A 16,419-nucleotide genomic window follows, 5' to 3' on the forward strand; every position below is an offset into this window, starting at 1 on the left:
GACCAGGCTGGCCTCGAACTCAGAAATCCGCCTGCCTCTGCCTCCCAAGTGCTGGGATTAAAGGCATGTGCTACTATCCCCAACCCTCAAAATAAACATATTCTATCATTCTGTGGGAGCCGCTACTAGACCATGTGCTTAACAAGTGCTGGCAGCTCCAAAGGGGGGGGGGCTAGGGGCGGGGGGGGGGGCGCTAAAGCCGGTATAAAATATAAATATGGACTCTTGTTTACACCACAATGCCAGGTGCAGAAAGCAGAAACCAAACTGCTACATGTACAATGACTTGAGTCTATGACAATTCTACACCAAAGGAGAACACACAAGAAGGAAATGCATGCGAGTAGGTGGGAGTCTCTTCTGACTTGGGTTTGATGCTGTCTGGAGCCCTTGGTCTCCTTCAGATGGAGCTCAGTGCAAGCCAGGGCAGCTGGGACTCTTCTCACAGACAAATGGGATAAGGGTGGAGAGGAGGAAGCTCTGGGTAAAGGGGGGAGGGGCACTGAGGAAGTCAGCCTGTGGGTCTTCTCCGCAGGCAGTCTCTCCCTGAACCTCCCCAGCCCTCCACGGCCTCAGTTCCCCACCCTGGCTGGCATAAGACAGGAGAGAGACGTGGCCCAAGATCAGTCCCTCCTGGCTTAAAGAGCCACCTGCCCTAGAAGGGTTCTGAGACTGGTGATAACAACGGGCCCTCAAATGCATCTTCCAGCTAGGAGGGGGAAAAGGCTTAAATGAGAATAAATGACATAAATGCACATAAATGCACTAAAACCCACCTCCACCAATTCGGTCCAAACCTCCTCATCCCCAAACTGCCCCAGACGGATGCTGGTAACCCATTTTACAGAGCTCAAGTCTGGCCACGCCCTACATGCTGGTCTGCCTCCTACACAGTACCCATGGGTGATGCCACTTCCTCAAGTCCCTCCTAGCCTGATGAGGGCAGTGGCTCAGACTGCGGAGCCCCTCTGCAGAGCAAGAGGAACGTCAGACCGAATGTGTGTATCCTTCCAAAAAACACTCAGAGGTTGAAGCCTTACGTTTCAATAAGACAGAGTTTAGACGTGGTCTTCGGGAAGTAATTAGGTTTTGATGTGACTGTGGGATGGGGCTCAAGAAAATGTTCACATTATAAATATTTCTTTTTGTTTGTTTTTTGTTTTTGTTTTTGTTTTTGTTTTTCGAGACAAGGTTTCTCTGTGTAGCCCTGGGTGTCCTGGAACTCACTCTGTAGACCAGGCTGGCCTCGAACTCAGGCCTGCCTCTGCCTCCCGAGTGCTGGGATTAAAGACGTGCGCCGCCACGCCCAGCTCTCCCTCTTTTTTCATGTGAAACAGGGTCTCGCTATACTGTCCAGGCTGGCCTTGAACTTGAGATCCTCCTGCTTTGACCTCCCCAGTGCTAGGGTTCCTTTATGAACCACTACACCCAACTTCTGGCATTTTGTTAGTATGATCCCAACCCCTACCTTCTCTCTCTCTCTCTCTCTCTCTCTCTCTCTCTCTCTCTCTCTCTCTCTCTCTCTCTCTCTCTCTCTCTCCTCTTTCGGAGTAGGACCTTTTAACCAAAGCTGTTTGGTATCTTTCACAGTCTGCCTGAACCAGGGCCCCAGAGGCTTCTCAGAACTGCAATGGGCCAAAGTTACTGACTTACTGAGCCTGGTTTCAGTTTCCAGAGCTCCGACTTCGGCAGCTGATTAACCCAGACCCTCTTCATGACCTTCCTCCTATGCCAGGGCTCACCCGGCCCGAGGTTCTCCCGGCCTGACAGCAGGAAGCCCCACAACTAAGTGACTGGCAAGGTCCCAGGACCTTTGAGCTGGCTCCTCACATAGGAACTGGAACACAGCCCCACAGAGCCAAACCCAGAGCGGGCTGAGTTCTGACCCTAGTTTCTGCTTCCCTGGGCAACTCAAGGCCCCAGAGGACTCTTCCCAGCAGATGGGACAAAGGTCGGGCCAGCCCTGCTGTCCATCTGTGATGGCCACAGTGAAGCCGGCTGGGAGCGGCCCTCCTTTTCAGAGCTTCACCGGCACAGCCTCCGCTTAACTGTCGCCTGGCCATTACTACAAAGGTCCACACCTGGGAATCTGGGCCGCCCAGTGAAAGCACCCACCGAGGCTGAGCAAGTTGAAGGAAGGGTTCCAAACAAGCCCCCTCTTCCTCTGGCCCCATGAGGCCCCAAACCCTAACCAGGTCCCACTGGCCTGAGCTTCCCCACTGCTACCTGCCCACTTTGCACAGGGTCCTCAGGTGGGCAGACTGCAGCCTGGTGGGCACTGCCTTCACCTTTCCAGGTAGAAATGTCCCCAGGGGGGCCTCCCGCAGCTCCCATGGGACTTGCTCGGTAGCCAGATGCCAGGACTCAGCTTGACACACCATCAGAGGTGAGTCCCGGACAGATCAATACCCCCCACCCCCAGACCAGCCACTCCTCTGGATCCAAGGACCCAATTGATTGGTCAAAGCTGCTCCTGGCTCGCAGGATCCTCAGGGGTCCTGGCAGATACACAGCTCAACTCTCCCCAAGCACGGCCAAATGGCAACAGGCCAATGTGTTTACAGAACACATGGGCTGTTTCACTCCAAAACACTTCAGTATCAATACCCCAAGGTCCACTCAGCAACCTCATCCTTCACTCTAAGGTGCTGGGAAGCCTCCCCAAGACCATGGCAGGAGGATACCAGCTCCAAGGACATCATCCATCTGCCAGCCTTTGATCCTGACTCCTTGAATGTACCTGTGCAGACTGACCATAGGGAAAAAACAGAATCAGGCCTACTGGAGGACAAAGGCGGCCAATACTGAGGCTCTGACTTATGGGGGCATTCATCTTTCTCCTTGCAGGAATACTGTCCTGATTATAGACAGTGTGTGTGAAATCTCAGGCCCCGACCCAGGGTCTCTACTGAACTGAGAGATAGTTTATAGTAGCACGGCTGGCGACTGAAGGCCAGTGAGTGAGGTGAGGTCCTCTCCCCACCTCCATCCCATTGCCTCTAGGAAAAGCCCAGCTTCTTTGAGGGTCTACCTTGTCATCACTAAGGCCTTGTGGCAGGGAATGGCTCATCCCCCACACCCAGCACACATCACTCCCTAGATGAAGCCCTGGTTCAGTGCTCAGAATGACAGATAACAGTGGATCCCCATTGGTGTGTGAACCCTGGCCTGAGGACCCAGTGGGGCCCAAGAGCTGGCAACCAACTCTAACACCCACAAGCTGTGTGACACCAGGCAAATTCAATGAGGAAACTAGGGTCCTGGAAACACGGCCTTCACAGGGTTGTGACATAGAACAAATGAAGAAACACACTAAGGAACTCAGTCCAACTCCCTGTAGCGACTTGAAGCCAGCTGTGAGGACTCATCTCAGTGCATGGGCCTGAGAATAACCAGGTAGATAACCGCAGGGAAACAGACAGACAGGCTGCAAGGCCCATCACTCGAAGCCCTGGATTCACCTATACCTGAAAGCAGATCTCCATGAATCAAGCACTACGAGAGCGAGAGCCACCCCCACCCCTACCCCCACCCCCTATCACAGGACCCAGGGTTCTGCCAGAACCTATCCAACCTTCAGCTTGCAGAACTAACCATACAATCAACTTGCCCCTTAGACCAATCACCAATCCCTGCAACTCACAACTTGCTGCTGGTCGAGGCCACAGAACTGGCTACAACCCAAAAGACTGTCTCAGGTGAAGGGATGCCTACTCAATCCTCCCTGCCCAGGTGAGCACCCAAAAAACAAAGAATTCTTAGCAAGGCCAAATGAAAGACCACTAGGTCGGAGAGAGGGGTACGGCTCACCCTGGGCCCATCAACAAAAGTAACTCACCCACCAGGCATGGCCAGGAACAGAACTGACCCTGACTCGGCTGGCACTGCTCAGGTCAAAGGAGGGACACCTGAGGTCCCCAGAGCTGTAAAGGAGAACACCCACTGCAAGGCCTGCCCCTCTGAGCTCCCACCTGCAAAGACCTCTTTGTATGTGGCTCAGAGGTTCTAAACCAGGGTTCCGCGTACCCCTACATGTCACCCTGCAGAACACGGTGTGACTCAGGTGACTGAGGGCGGCTCCTTCGAGGGCTAGCCTCTGGCCTGCAAGACAAAGTGGGGAAGCCTATGGGTGCTGAGCACCTCGGATGCACAGGGACCAAGAACAAGTCCAACCAGGGAGGAAGTGAGGGACCCAAGAAGGCAGAAACACATAGGGAAGAGGCCCATGGGGGCTGTAACCCCCTCAATGAGCGAGATCCCCACTGTCCCCTGCTCTGACAGGAATCTAGCCAAGAGGCCTCTGGGGTTACATGCCTGACCTGTTCCATCTTCCTTTCCTTCCAGGGATACTGAAGCTAAAGCTCCTGGAAACCTTCTTAGGCCAATCGAGAGTAACGATTCACGTGGGGCAATGGTGGCGCATGCCCGCCCAGCACTCGGGAGGCAGAGGCAGGAGGTTCTCTGTGAATTTGAGGCCAGTCTGGTCTACAGTTCCAGGACAGCCAAGGCTACACAGAGAAACCCTGTCTCGAAAAACAAAACAAAGAGTTAACGGTTCCCACTGGCTGGGCCTGGCAGAGCAGGCCACTAAGATGCCCTGCCCTCACTCACTCCATCTGAACAGAGAGGTGAAGTCTGTGTCCCAAAGTCACACAGTCAGAAAGATATCCCTTGGCCAACCTTCTGAGACCCAGAAACTGCCCCGGAAAGAAATATTCCCAAGAGACTGCCAAATTTGGGCGAACTTTGTAAACAGTTTCCCAAACCTTCTAAGGATCTAGTTTCAGCGGATAAGATCCCAGAAGGCCCACAATTAGCACTTAACAGAGAGTGGATCCCACGGCCTTATACTCAAGAGCTCAGGGCATGATTGGTAAAGACACTAGGATCTCCCCAGAGCCAGAGTTTAGACAGAGCGTTTTACAAACAGGGCAGCCACTGGCACTGTAGGATAGCAGCTATACTGTTGGTAGGGCTCCTTGGCAGACCCAGCATCTGACCAAAGTGGCTCTTAGTGAATCAGTACCTGTCATCCTCTGGCAAGCAACGCACAGCCAAGGTTGTGGGCCACTAAGGAGTCACCAATCCTGACATTCAAAACAGCATGAAACTCCAGAAAGGGATCTTTCTGAGCCTCACTTTCCACAGAAGAGACTGAAAGCAATGGACAGCACTGCAAACATCCAGCTGCAAGGCTGTAAGCAAACCAAAGTTCTGTGAAGGACCGCTGTTGTGTTACAGGAGGCCCAGCTCCCATGGCTTTCAAAGAGCCATCTCCTGACCATGGCTCTACCACCCTGTGAGGGGACCATGTGCCACCAGCTGAGGCACCTTCAGATTTCCAATTGCCAGAAGCTACCTGCTGTGGGCCTCTCTCTACCTACCCCCACAGTTTCAGCCTTCCCTAAGGCATTAAAGGGACTGGCTACCCAAACCTCCTTGAACACAGGCTACGTGGGGAATGAATTTGGTTCAAGATGAGGAACATGGTACACGAAGAATAACTTCTGTTTCCACACCAAACCACTAGGCAGGCTTGCTTCAGGATGGAGGCAACGGTCCCAGGAGATCCCATGACGAATATCAGGACCCCTTTAAGCTGTGCTGTCAGTCGAGTCAGGCTCAAATCTGAGCTCCCCACCCCTACCTGCCAGCTCTATAACTGGGGCTAACTGTTCCATTCGTCAGAGCCTCCTTTACCTCCCCGAGAGACGGTTAGTATAGCACAATGAAGAAATTCCATCCAGCCTGTGTAAAGAAGATCTGATCCCAGGGTCCTAGGAGGCCCCCAGCTTGGCACACTGTGGCCAAACAGTGGCCCTAAAAGGACTCACTCAAGCTGCTCTGGCCCCAGGGGTGGCTGGCACGCAGCAGAGGACCGTGGGGACCTATCTGATGAGCATGTAAAGGAGTAAGTGAGTTTGTTTTAAAAAGAAAGACACTGGGCCCACCCAGAGGGAGGGAGTGGCCTGGGAACCTCACTAGGACAAATGACCCATTTTATTTGTCCCCATGTCCCCTCACCTCAGGAGCCCAGGCCTGGCAGCTCGGTGGAAACACGAGTGAAATGGAGAAACGAAAGTGGAACTACTTACTGGGCAAGAGGTCTCTGACCCCTGACTCCTGACCCCACTTGCCATCCTCAGCCCTTCTAGAAAACAGTAGACAGCAACCCCACCCTCTCTCCCCCACCCCCCAAGCCTTTGAGAGAGAAGGCTACCTGTCTGCTGGCCTCTTGTTTTGTCTCACCAGAGGACACTATCTTCCCTTCACGGAGCACCTGCTGCACTTGCCACCACCACCCAACCCCCAGGCAGGCGCAGAGGCAGGGGCGGGGAAAAATAGCATGCACAGTCATCAGAGCCAGCTGGCCAAGTCTTGAGCTCTGAGCTCAATGCCATCTCCACCGCCCACCACCCTCTGGGACCGCAAATGCACAGTGAGGATGCTCAGCTCACAACCCCCTTGGTTTTCTTCCGAAAATGGGTACCGAGGAGGAGGATGGATATTACGTTTAAGACAAGGTGACCCGGCCGGGTGGAAGAAATGTGGTTTTTTTTTTCAAGAGTCAACCGGCCCCCAAGGGGGAATCCTGACTCTCTCTGAATCTAAATTCTCTCATCTGGCAAACACAGATGCACCACCCACCTGGGAGAGTGGGTTTCCCATCTGCAATCATGCCAGGTCTGTAGAGGATCCCAGCAGCCTCTGAGATCCACTGCGGGCTACACATACAAGGGAGGAAAGAGGAGGTAAAACACAGACCTTAAGAGGCTTGGCAGCCACCTGCACAAGCCATCCCAGCCATCTCAGCCATCCCTGCATCCCAGCCATCCCAGCCATCCCAGCCATCCCTGCATCCCAGCCATCCCAGCCATCCCTGCATCCCAGCCATCCCAGCCATCCCTGCATCCCAGCTTGGGCCTAGGAGCACAGGGAACACCACACAGTCAGCTGGTGAGAAGCCCAGAAGCTACAGAGGAAAACATCTTGGGGCTGTGTCTTCACCTCTCCCTCAAGCCTGGAGCCTCCTCTGATATCTGGTACTGCATGTGGCCAGGCCAGGGCCCAGAAACATCCTCTTCCAGTCTCACCAGAACACTCCAAGGCAAACCAGCAGCCAGAGGCAAGAAATCTTCAAAGGTGTAGAAAACAGATTTTCCAGAAAGTGGCAACCTGCCTGGTGGCCCTGGCCCCCCTCTCTCCCGAGGGCTGGGCTCCAACAAGGTATCAGACAACAACCTCTGGCTCATGGTGAGCACCTAGACGTCAGGGTCTCCCAGCCGAAGACTGTGTGCGCAGACCACCTGCTTAGGAATGTTTGCTTCCAAAGTGCCTATCTGAAAGGGCCCCACCCAAGAAGCAGGGGCCTGCCCAGCCTTGGCTTAGCCTACTTAACCCAGTGCTGCCTGCATGTGAGAGTTTTGTTATGACGCCCAGTAACACAGCAAATGACACTTTGTATCTTTCAGAAGAATCCCCAGGACATTCCGCGCCAAGCCTGCTTTCCTGGAAAAGCTTCACCTTCTGGGATGGCTGGGTGAAGAAGAAGATAGATGCGTGTCTGGCCAAGAGCCCAGGTATTTCGCTGGGCAAGCTGACACGCACAGGTCAGTAGCAAACTAATGACTACCCAAAAAAGCACAAGTATCAGTTGGAGCCCACTCATGTCACCTGCCCTGGGTCCACAGTTCCTGACTTCCTGAACACAGAGGCAGAACTGAGCCAGGCCAGAGGGGAGCATGCCTCCTCCTGTCCTTGGCCCCCAGAGCATAGCGGATGAACCAGAGTTCCTTTGGCTGGTGGGAAGGCCACATAGCCACCCACGTGGCCTCCATCACACTTCCAAGGAACAGGCTCTGGATGTGGACACCCACCTGCAATTATACCCAAAGCTGCCTGCCCCTTCCTAGATGGCTACCTTCAGTGACGTGGAACTCAGGGCTGTGACGGAGGCTCTGCACTCCTACGCAGGGGACCCTGCCCACTCTGTGGGTCCTTCAGCATTTCCAGGGAGTGCTCAACCCCTCTCAGTAAATAAATGCCACCTCCCCTGAGAGTCCAGAGCTCTGAGCAGCCTCAGTTACGCCAGCACAATCCTCTCCAGTTTGCGAGCAACCAGGCTCCTTGCACCTTGCAGTGTGTGTGATGTGCAGGCCTACTGGTTCACCTTCCCTCTCACAGACACTAGCAGAGAAAGACCAGAACCCAGCACTAGGGACTGGGCAGATGCTGAGGCACTGAATAAGGCAAAGCTAGGACTTATCCCTTCCTCCTCCTTCCTTCCACCTCAGGTGCTTCTCCCCTGACCCAGAGGACTTCAGGGTCACGAGGAACTTTGGCTGAACCAGAGACAGAGGCTTCTGAAAGCACCAGGCAGCTCCTTGACCCTACCACATGCCTTCGAGTACCTATGTCCGTTTTGTGTTGTAGGTATCTACACTCCAAATCTCTCCCGTCAAGGAGCCCACTTTTTAAAGAGAGAGGACGAAAAGCAGAATAACAAAGAAAAGACAAGCCTAGCAGTGTGTGTGTGTGTATATATGTGTGTGTGTGTGTGTGTGTGTGTGTGTGTGTGTGTGTGTGTGTGTGTGTTGGGGGGGGTGTCTCAGAACATCACTCAGAAGCTCTTGGGGGAAGAAGGCCTTTGGCCTGTGTATCCTGATTCACCCTCCAGGGACCACTGGTGACTTAGCAGAGTCCATTAGGTGTGCCCTGGGACATTCTGAGCAGTTTACAGGGTGGGGCACCCAGCATGCACAGGCTTGGAGGGGGAGGTGCTGAGGCAGGAGTCCTGTGGGGGGTTCCCTCCTGGGAGTGATTCTCAAATCCTCACATATCTGGAGGCAGATCCACCCTAGTGAACCTTAAAAACAGGTGGTGGGAGGGTACTGTGGGGTGGGGGAGGGGGACATCACAGGCTGCAGCTTGGCACCATAAGGGGCCCAGACACCAGCCTGTGAGGCCCTGCTGGGGAGATGCAGGCCACAAAGGCTGCTTTCTGAGAAGGCTCAGAGCAGGCAAGACAAAGCCCCAGACAGATTCAAATAGCCCAATGGGAATGGCCAGACCTGCTCCAATACAATCATGCCCTCACCCACAGCTCCCAGAAAGGGCCTGTTCCCTGGGAGACTTTAGTTCCAGCTGTTAGAAGGGGGCTCAGACCTTAGAGCAGGACCTACTGTGTGACCTCGTACCACCCTCTTCACCCGGGGGGCCTTGGTTTCACTCTCTCATACCTTCCCCAAAGCTGGCTCTCCAGGAGCCCTGGAGGGGGGAGGCTGAGGTAAACCCAGTTCAAGCAGAAAGGAAGACCTTCGAAACATAGGCCTTCTGGTGAAGGGCCTGCTTTCTAAATCCAATACTACTTTTGAAAAGGATGTGCCTAAACGTTCTCTCAGAAGCTAGTTTACCAAGGTGAACAAAAACAAAGGCTCTTATATCCTACCAGTCAGAGACCACATCTCAAAGTCTCCACTGAGTGCCCGAAACCTGCTCATTCACTGAGAGGAACAACTAGGGGATGCCTGGGATGCCTGATGATTAGGAATGGAGCCAGCAGGGTCATGGGCCCAGCCCATGCAGAACCCCCTCAGTCTCACTATGCTGAAAAGAAATGCAAACCAGGGCATTCCTTCTCACCCCTGCATCTGGCCAGTGCCTAGCACTGTGTGCTGAACATGTGGGTTGTAGCTCCTGCCACCCTGTCACCCTCTGAAACTGGAAACAGTAAAACTGTTTCAGAACTGCCAAGAAAAAGTGGAATGAATGTGACCTCTGACCCAACACCTGTCAATGCACATCCAGGCAAGGGATGGGGCACCCACTGTCAAACTTTCTAGGGCAGCAGAAGGTAACCTCAGAAGAAGAAAAAAGTCTCCATCCTTTCAAGAGCTGAACCACACTGCATATACACAGACAGACAGACAGACACACACACAATGATACAGAAGCCCCAAAGGAAGCAGCAATGTGGAATTTCTCCAAGATATACAACCCCACACATAATGTACCACTGTAAGAACAGAGACAGGCTGCAGGCTCCCCTTTGGTCACATCAACACCCATGGAGACAGCCTGCTGAGTTCCCTGAGCAGTTGAACTCAGGGCCAAGAAGGGACAAGCTGGCTTTTCATTATGTGCTTCGGGCCCTGTGAATTTTGCATCATGTGCCTGTATTTTAAGAGGGGTGTGGGAAGGGGGGGGGTCTTGGTGGTGCACACTTAGATCTCAGCACTTAGAAGCAGAGACAGACAGGTCTCTGTAAGTTAGAGGCCAGCCTGAACTACAAAGCAAATTCTAGGTCAGACAGGGCTACATAACCCAGGATGGCACTGAACACTCAGTGTAGCCAACCTTGAACCTCTGACCATCCTGCCTCCACCTCGAGACCGCTGCAGCTGCGGGAGTGTGCACCACCACACCCAGGTTTTATGTGGTGCAGATCAGCCCCAGGCGCTGGCTCATGCATGCTAGGTAAGCATTCTACCGACTGAGCTTCATCTCAAGCCCTAAATATGTGAAAAGGGGGGAAATCAGGAATGTTAGCTAACAATAGTAATGAGATTATTAATGAAGACAGCATTTTCACAAAGCACAGAATGAATGAATTCTTCAGAATGACCAAACCAAAAAAAAAAAAAAGAAACAAAAAACAAAAAATACAAAAAAAACAAGACTACCTCCTTGCATTCATGATTCCTTCAGATTCTCCAGCTAGGAGGCTCCAGCAGCCTGCCAAAGACAAGGGTTGTAAGAGCCAGATGTAGGTGGTAAAGTGCAACAGCCACCAGGCAGGGTAGGCTGACCTGAGGCTCAGTTCCACTAACCCCACCTCTTAGCAAGAGAGTCAGTTAGCAATGATCACAGACCGTACCTGCAAAAACTTAGTCCAAGGTCACGAAATCTACAAAGCCAAATGGGCATCACATGGATGGTCAGTTGTGAACCCAGCCTTGGAAACCCAGGCAGTTTTTAACCAAAGACTTGACATCTATCTCCCCCCACAGCAGGTCCAGTCTGTACCCAAAAGCTGGAGAGAGGGGTTTATTTGCAAGGCTGGGTTACATTTTTCATGGGCTGCTGTAAAGTGAACCTGACTCAGGATGCCTCTCTCTATCACAGCTCTGAGGTCATAGCAAAGCCAGCTACTAAAATACACAGAAAAATGCTGGGCTACAGACCAGCACCATTCAATCCTGGTAACGATCCTCTTCTCTCCCCCTGCAGAATCGCCTAGAATTTCAGCCCAGAATACAAGGCTATTTCAGCAGAAAGCAGCCTCCAGATGGCTTTGTTTTAAAGGATAAAATAGGGTCGGGGTGTAGCTTGGCGGCACTTGCCTATCATGCACAGGTTTGATTCTCTAGCGTAAACACAAACGAAGAAGACTGCCAGGTGTGCTTGGGAATACCTAGAAACCCAACACGAGGGAAGAGGCCAGGGCAGAAGGAACAAAAGTTCAAAGCTAGCCTAGGCTACATAGTGAGACTCTGTCTCAAATCATGGGGGTGGGGTGAAGTGGGAATATACAGTCCTGGGGAAGAGACAGGCCCAGAAGCATTCTCCAAAACCATGTTATTGCAGGCACCAAATTTCAAGCTCCATGAACCAGCACTGCACTGTATACTTCAATCTACTGCCTAATACCAGCCCCAGACTCCAGAAAGTGCTCGGTGTGCCTGAGTATCAACAAAGTCCTGGGTCCCTTCTGAAACTTGTATAAACAGGGGTCCTGGCAGGTTAGGACACAAAGATAACTTGGTCCGAGATGTCCCTGTGAGCCCATTTCCCCCAAAAGCTGAGGTAGACCAGATGGCCTCCAGGTTTCTCAAGCACAAGAGCCCCCCAGATATGCTGCTGCAGGAGCCTCCACAATAGTTCATCTTAGCCTATCGAGGACACTGGACAAACACGGAGGCGGCTTTCTCCAGTAAAGACTCGGGCCGAGCTCACGTAAGCCTTCCAACTGATGCCAGAGTCCCTCGCAGGTAGGTCCCAAGCCTTGGTCTCCCCATTTCTATTAGAGAGCTTGTATGAGATGAGACACATTAAAATCTACAGTGGAAAGCTGGGTGTGGTGGCTTACATTTTTAATCCTATCACTCAGTGGGGGCTGAGGCAGGAAGGTCTTCGGGTGTTTGAGGCCAGAATGGGCAAGAAGGAAACCCAGGCCAGCCAGCTACCCTTAGCTGAACACTCCCCAAGGCCCAACCTCCCATTTCTCCACTTCCCTGGGAACCTTGACCGCCCATCTTAGAAAAGCCACATAGGAGGGATGAGGGAGCTTCCAGGTCACTTCTAGCTAGGGGCAGAGAGGCAGGTTCGAAGGGTAAAGGAACTTAGCCAGAACATATTCCTGTACTTGGGAGGAGACAACAAGGAGGGGTGGGAATAAACAAGGCCGCTGGAAACAGGTTGGTTCAAAGCCCATCGGCTGGCCACCCAGAGGCCCCATGCTATCAGGGCACATATTTAAAAGGTTGGCTTTTGTACCTGCCTATGATAGGTAGGGCACCTGCCAGGAATTGGCTCCAACTGCCTATGGAAGGGCCCTGCGCACTCTCCTCAGAAAAAAACAGAACCTGGTACACTGCAGAGGGCATAGCTGGACCTCAAAAAGGAAAGCATCCCTAGAGACAATTAGCAACAGCTGGACATTAGCAAGGGTAAGAGTGACTGAAAGGGGAGGTCAAGGTCTCAGGGATGGACTGGGAGCTCTTAATGGAAAGGAGACATATGGACCATGCTCTCTCAGGCACCCGTGACCCCACCCCCACCCCCACCCCCGGTCTGTAAATCCAATGAGATGAATCCCTGCGAAAGGATTTTTACAAGGCCGGACCATCAGCTAAACCACTCATCCCAGAGCAGTTGAGTAGTCCTCACGGATGCTGCTGCAAACATTTGGAGCACAGTTCAAGTCATTTCCCAACATCCCTGGCCCTTTTTGTCAGGAAATTCACAGACAATTCACCATCCATCAATACACAAGCACCGCACCCCCAGTTTCTGAACGTCAAGAACAGGACGACGCCCATTCACAGGGTCTCGGGGGCCACTTAGACCACTCCAGCATTCACAATAAACAAAACACAGTGGAGGGGGGGTGGGGGGAGGGGTCACTATCTCAACAGTTGTTTAGTTAACAATGTGGCCACCAGGGGGCTCTGTCCTGAAAGTAAAGAAGCAACAGAAAAACTCTTTCTGCTGTTTTCTTTTCCATCTTAAGCTTCAGCTACAAAGCATCGAAAGCTATACTAATAAAAACGCACAGTAGGATTCCTGAGCTGCTTGGAAAGGCCCAGAGACTTTCTGCCATCTCTCCGAAGCCAACACTTGGTCAAAGGAAGGCCAAGTAGACCTTGAATTCAGCCACCCTTCCTGTGAAATGAATGCTCAATAAGATTTCCGTGAGACGGGCTGACACCTCGGGGTTCCCTGAGACCCCCCCTCCCCCGCCTCTTTAAAGGAGGGAGGGCCCACAGGAAGGGCAAGCCAACCTGCAGGTCTGGGAGTCAGTCCTCAACCCTTAAGTCTTCTGCTACAGCCTGCTAATTACAGAATAAAACACACCAGGCCAAGGACAAGCCTCGGGTATAGATAAAGGGTGACACAAACCCAGAGTGCTATCAATAACAAGGATGCAAGGGATGAACTGGGGTTTCCCAAGAATTATTTGACAGCAGGGGGAGCTCTGGTCCCCTCGAGTCAGAACTGGACTTCCAGAACACGACAGAGGGGCTTCTCCAAATTTTTCTGCTGTCTAGGGCAACCTTTTCACAGTGTGTTTATTTATGGTACAAGCGTCCAACTGTCCTTTTAAAAAAAAAAAAAAAATGTTCCATAAGCCCTGGGCTTTTCCAAAGCTCTGGCTTCGAGTTCCTCTTGATTTTCTTGTGAATTCTGGGCTGCACTGAACGCCCTGCCGACCGTGAAAAGCCTGCTTTCTCCTAAGAGGCCTGTCTGGGAGACTCAGCCAAACCCACAAGGGAACTATAAGGGGCGCAGAACCAGGGCCCCCTTATAAATAGGCATTATCCCATCCAGTTGTGGTCAAAGAGGGCCTGTAAGGCTTGCCTGGGACAGAGAAGCAGCAGGCTCTTGGACAGCCATGAGGGGCAAGGCAGTGCTGCCAGGGCGGCCTCTATGTGCCAGCTCAGACTGCTAACTAACCCCTGTGCACCAAGGGATAATGGAAACCCAACTGTTCAATTCTCCAAAATTCGGGGCACCCACCAGGGATGGAACTACAAGTGAAGTCCATTTTCAAAAGTCAAATCTACTAAGTGAAAAAGACTACTTAACAAAAGGTTTCCACCCGGAGTTTGCAAAAGGCTTCGGGGATGGGGTGTGGGGGCTGGATTCTCTTAGGCTTTCATTGAGAAGCTGTAACCAATAGCTCTGCGGAGAGGCAAGGCACACCTGACTCTAGGAACCAGCACTTCTGTAATGTATTAAGAGCAAGCTCCATCAAAGCCCTCGGTCTCTGCCACTGAAGCACCAGCGCGGGGAGAACGAGGTGCTCAGCCGGAATGGTAGAAGACAATTCTACCCTACGTGGGTCCACCCATCACTTTCTATGCTCTGCCACTCCTTGGCCCTGGAACTACAAGCCAAGTACCCCACCTCTCTGCTGGTAGGTGTCCCTCTTCTAAGACACGTGGCCCAGAATCACCATCCTGGCTAATTTGCGAGGCTGCTGCGAGGCTCTAATGAGACAGCAAATCACCACAGACAAGCCAAGTATCGCTACTCATTTCAACTGGGCTTAAGCCGGCTGATATGCAATGACAGCTTCAGGAGCCGTGCACACGCGAGGCACGTAGTAGGCTCCACACAAACGCCGGTACCCTGCTCTACTAAGGGGAAGAAGAGGGAGGAAGAAAAACACAGCGATCCAAAAGTACCCTCTAACCCCTGACTGCTGGCGTGGACTCCCCGATTTCCGGGGTCCCACCACCCTGGACGGCCAGGGATCTCCCGGCACGACCCCAGTGCACCTGAGAGCCGCGGTCCGAGCCCAACGCCCACAGCGGCCACGCTCCCCTCGGACTCAGCCCGCGGCCCCCCGCGGCCACCTTGCTGCTCGGAACCAGCCCTCAGCGCGCGCCGCTCCTTCCCGGGTCGCCGTCGTCTGCCCCGCGCCCGCCGAGGGTAACCAGGCTCGGGCCGCGGGGGTCCCCGAGCCGCGTCCCTCCTCACCTGCACAGCTCCGCGAAGGCCTGGAAATTGAGCTTCTTGACTTTCTTCTCGCTCAGCCAGTAGCCAACTCTCTTCCCTTTCAGGAAGGTCTGCATCTTCTTCCTCCTCGGCCCGGGAGCCTGGGTCCGGAGGAAATCGCCCACAGGCCGAGCGTGTGGGGCCGGCGCGCGCCGCGAGCGTGCGGGCACCTCCTCCGGCGGCGGGGACGCGGAGCGGGCTTCAGCGCGCGGTCCTACCGGGCGGGGCGGCAGGCAGGGCGGGCCGGGGCGGGGCGGCGGCCAGGGGGCGGAGGCTCAGCGCGCCGCGCCACTGGCTGGGCCCCGCGGGTGGGCGCGCCCCGCCGCCGCCCCGCCCCCTCCGCCCCGCGGGGCTCGCCCGCGCAGGGACGTGCGCCCCGCAGCACCGCGCGCCGCTCGAGGACTCTAGGGATCCGGGGCCGCCGCCCGAGACCGCACCCGTGCCTCGAGCCCGAGCTGGAGCACGCCCTCCCGCGGCGCGGGTTCGCCCGCGCGTGCCTCTCGGGCGCGCGGGGACCCCTCGGGGAGCGCGCCGCCCTGTCCCCCGCCCTTCCTGCCCCGGCGCCCGCGCACACGCCGCGCACACGCGGGGCCTGGGGCAGAGCTCCCGGAGGAGGAAGAGCCGGTTACCGCCAGGGGGCGCCGATGAGCCTTAAAGGCGCCGCCGCTAGTGGCGGGGTGCTGGATGGTGGCCAGGGCAGAGTGTGGGGTGAGGGAGTCGTGGTGTGGGCGCCTTGTGTCTATCTTGGAGGGTGGCCAAACCACTGGGCTTCGTTGGTCCTTGGCAGCACAGCGGGGATTGCCCCAGAGGCAATTCGTTGCAATTGTACTATCTCCACAGCTGCCCCAGGTTCACACTATGGGTTCCCTTTCGAAAAGCCGAGGGACAGAAGCAGCCAGAGTGCACATAGCATCTTCAGGAGAGCCTTTTCTTTGCTAGGTGAAGGGACATAGCTCGGAGTCTGACTTAGTGCTTTGGATCCTCTGAGGCCACCTGCTCTGCCCCAGCCTATGGGGCAGTACTTAGCATTCCAGCCATCTCCAGCCTCTGCTTCAGGCATTGGAAGGAGAAATTGGAGGCTCTCCCTAGACACAGACAGGAAAAAAAAAAAAAAAAAGAAATGGGTTCCCGTGTGTAAAGAAAGACATTTTATCTGGCTTTGGGGAAAAAAAAAAAACCAACAATTTTTGAAGGTCT

At 53.9% G+C, this 16,419-nt stretch overlaps 1 protein-coding gene across 2 annotated transcripts in view; it reads right to left on the reverse strand.

The window, feature by feature from the left end:
* The window catches only part of Itpk1 (inositol-tetrakisphosphate 1-kinase), a 136,480-nt gene extending 121,036 nt beyond the window's left edge, over nucleotides 1-15,444 (reverse strand). The window contains exon 1 of one of the 2 annotated variants that reach the window (XM_029484710.1): nucleotides 15,205-15,444. In XM_029484710.1, the coding sequence (XP_029340570.1) occupies nucleotides 15,205-15,299 (95 nt within the window). In that variant the 5' untranslated portion in view covers nucleotides 15,300-15,444. The remainder of the gene's footprint in view (nucleotides 1-15,204) is intronic. The other variant, XM_021179444.2, reaches the window with a different exon arrangement.
* Between the last annotated feature and the right edge of the window lie 975 nt (nucleotides 15,445-16,419).

Source organism: Mus caroli, chromosome 12 (genome assembly GCF_900094665.2).
Source record: "Mus caroli chromosome 12, CAROLI_EIJ_v1.1, whole genome shotgun sequence".
Classification (NCBI taxonomy): Eukaryota; Metazoa; Chordata; class Mammalia; order Rodentia; family Muridae; genus Mus; species Mus caroli.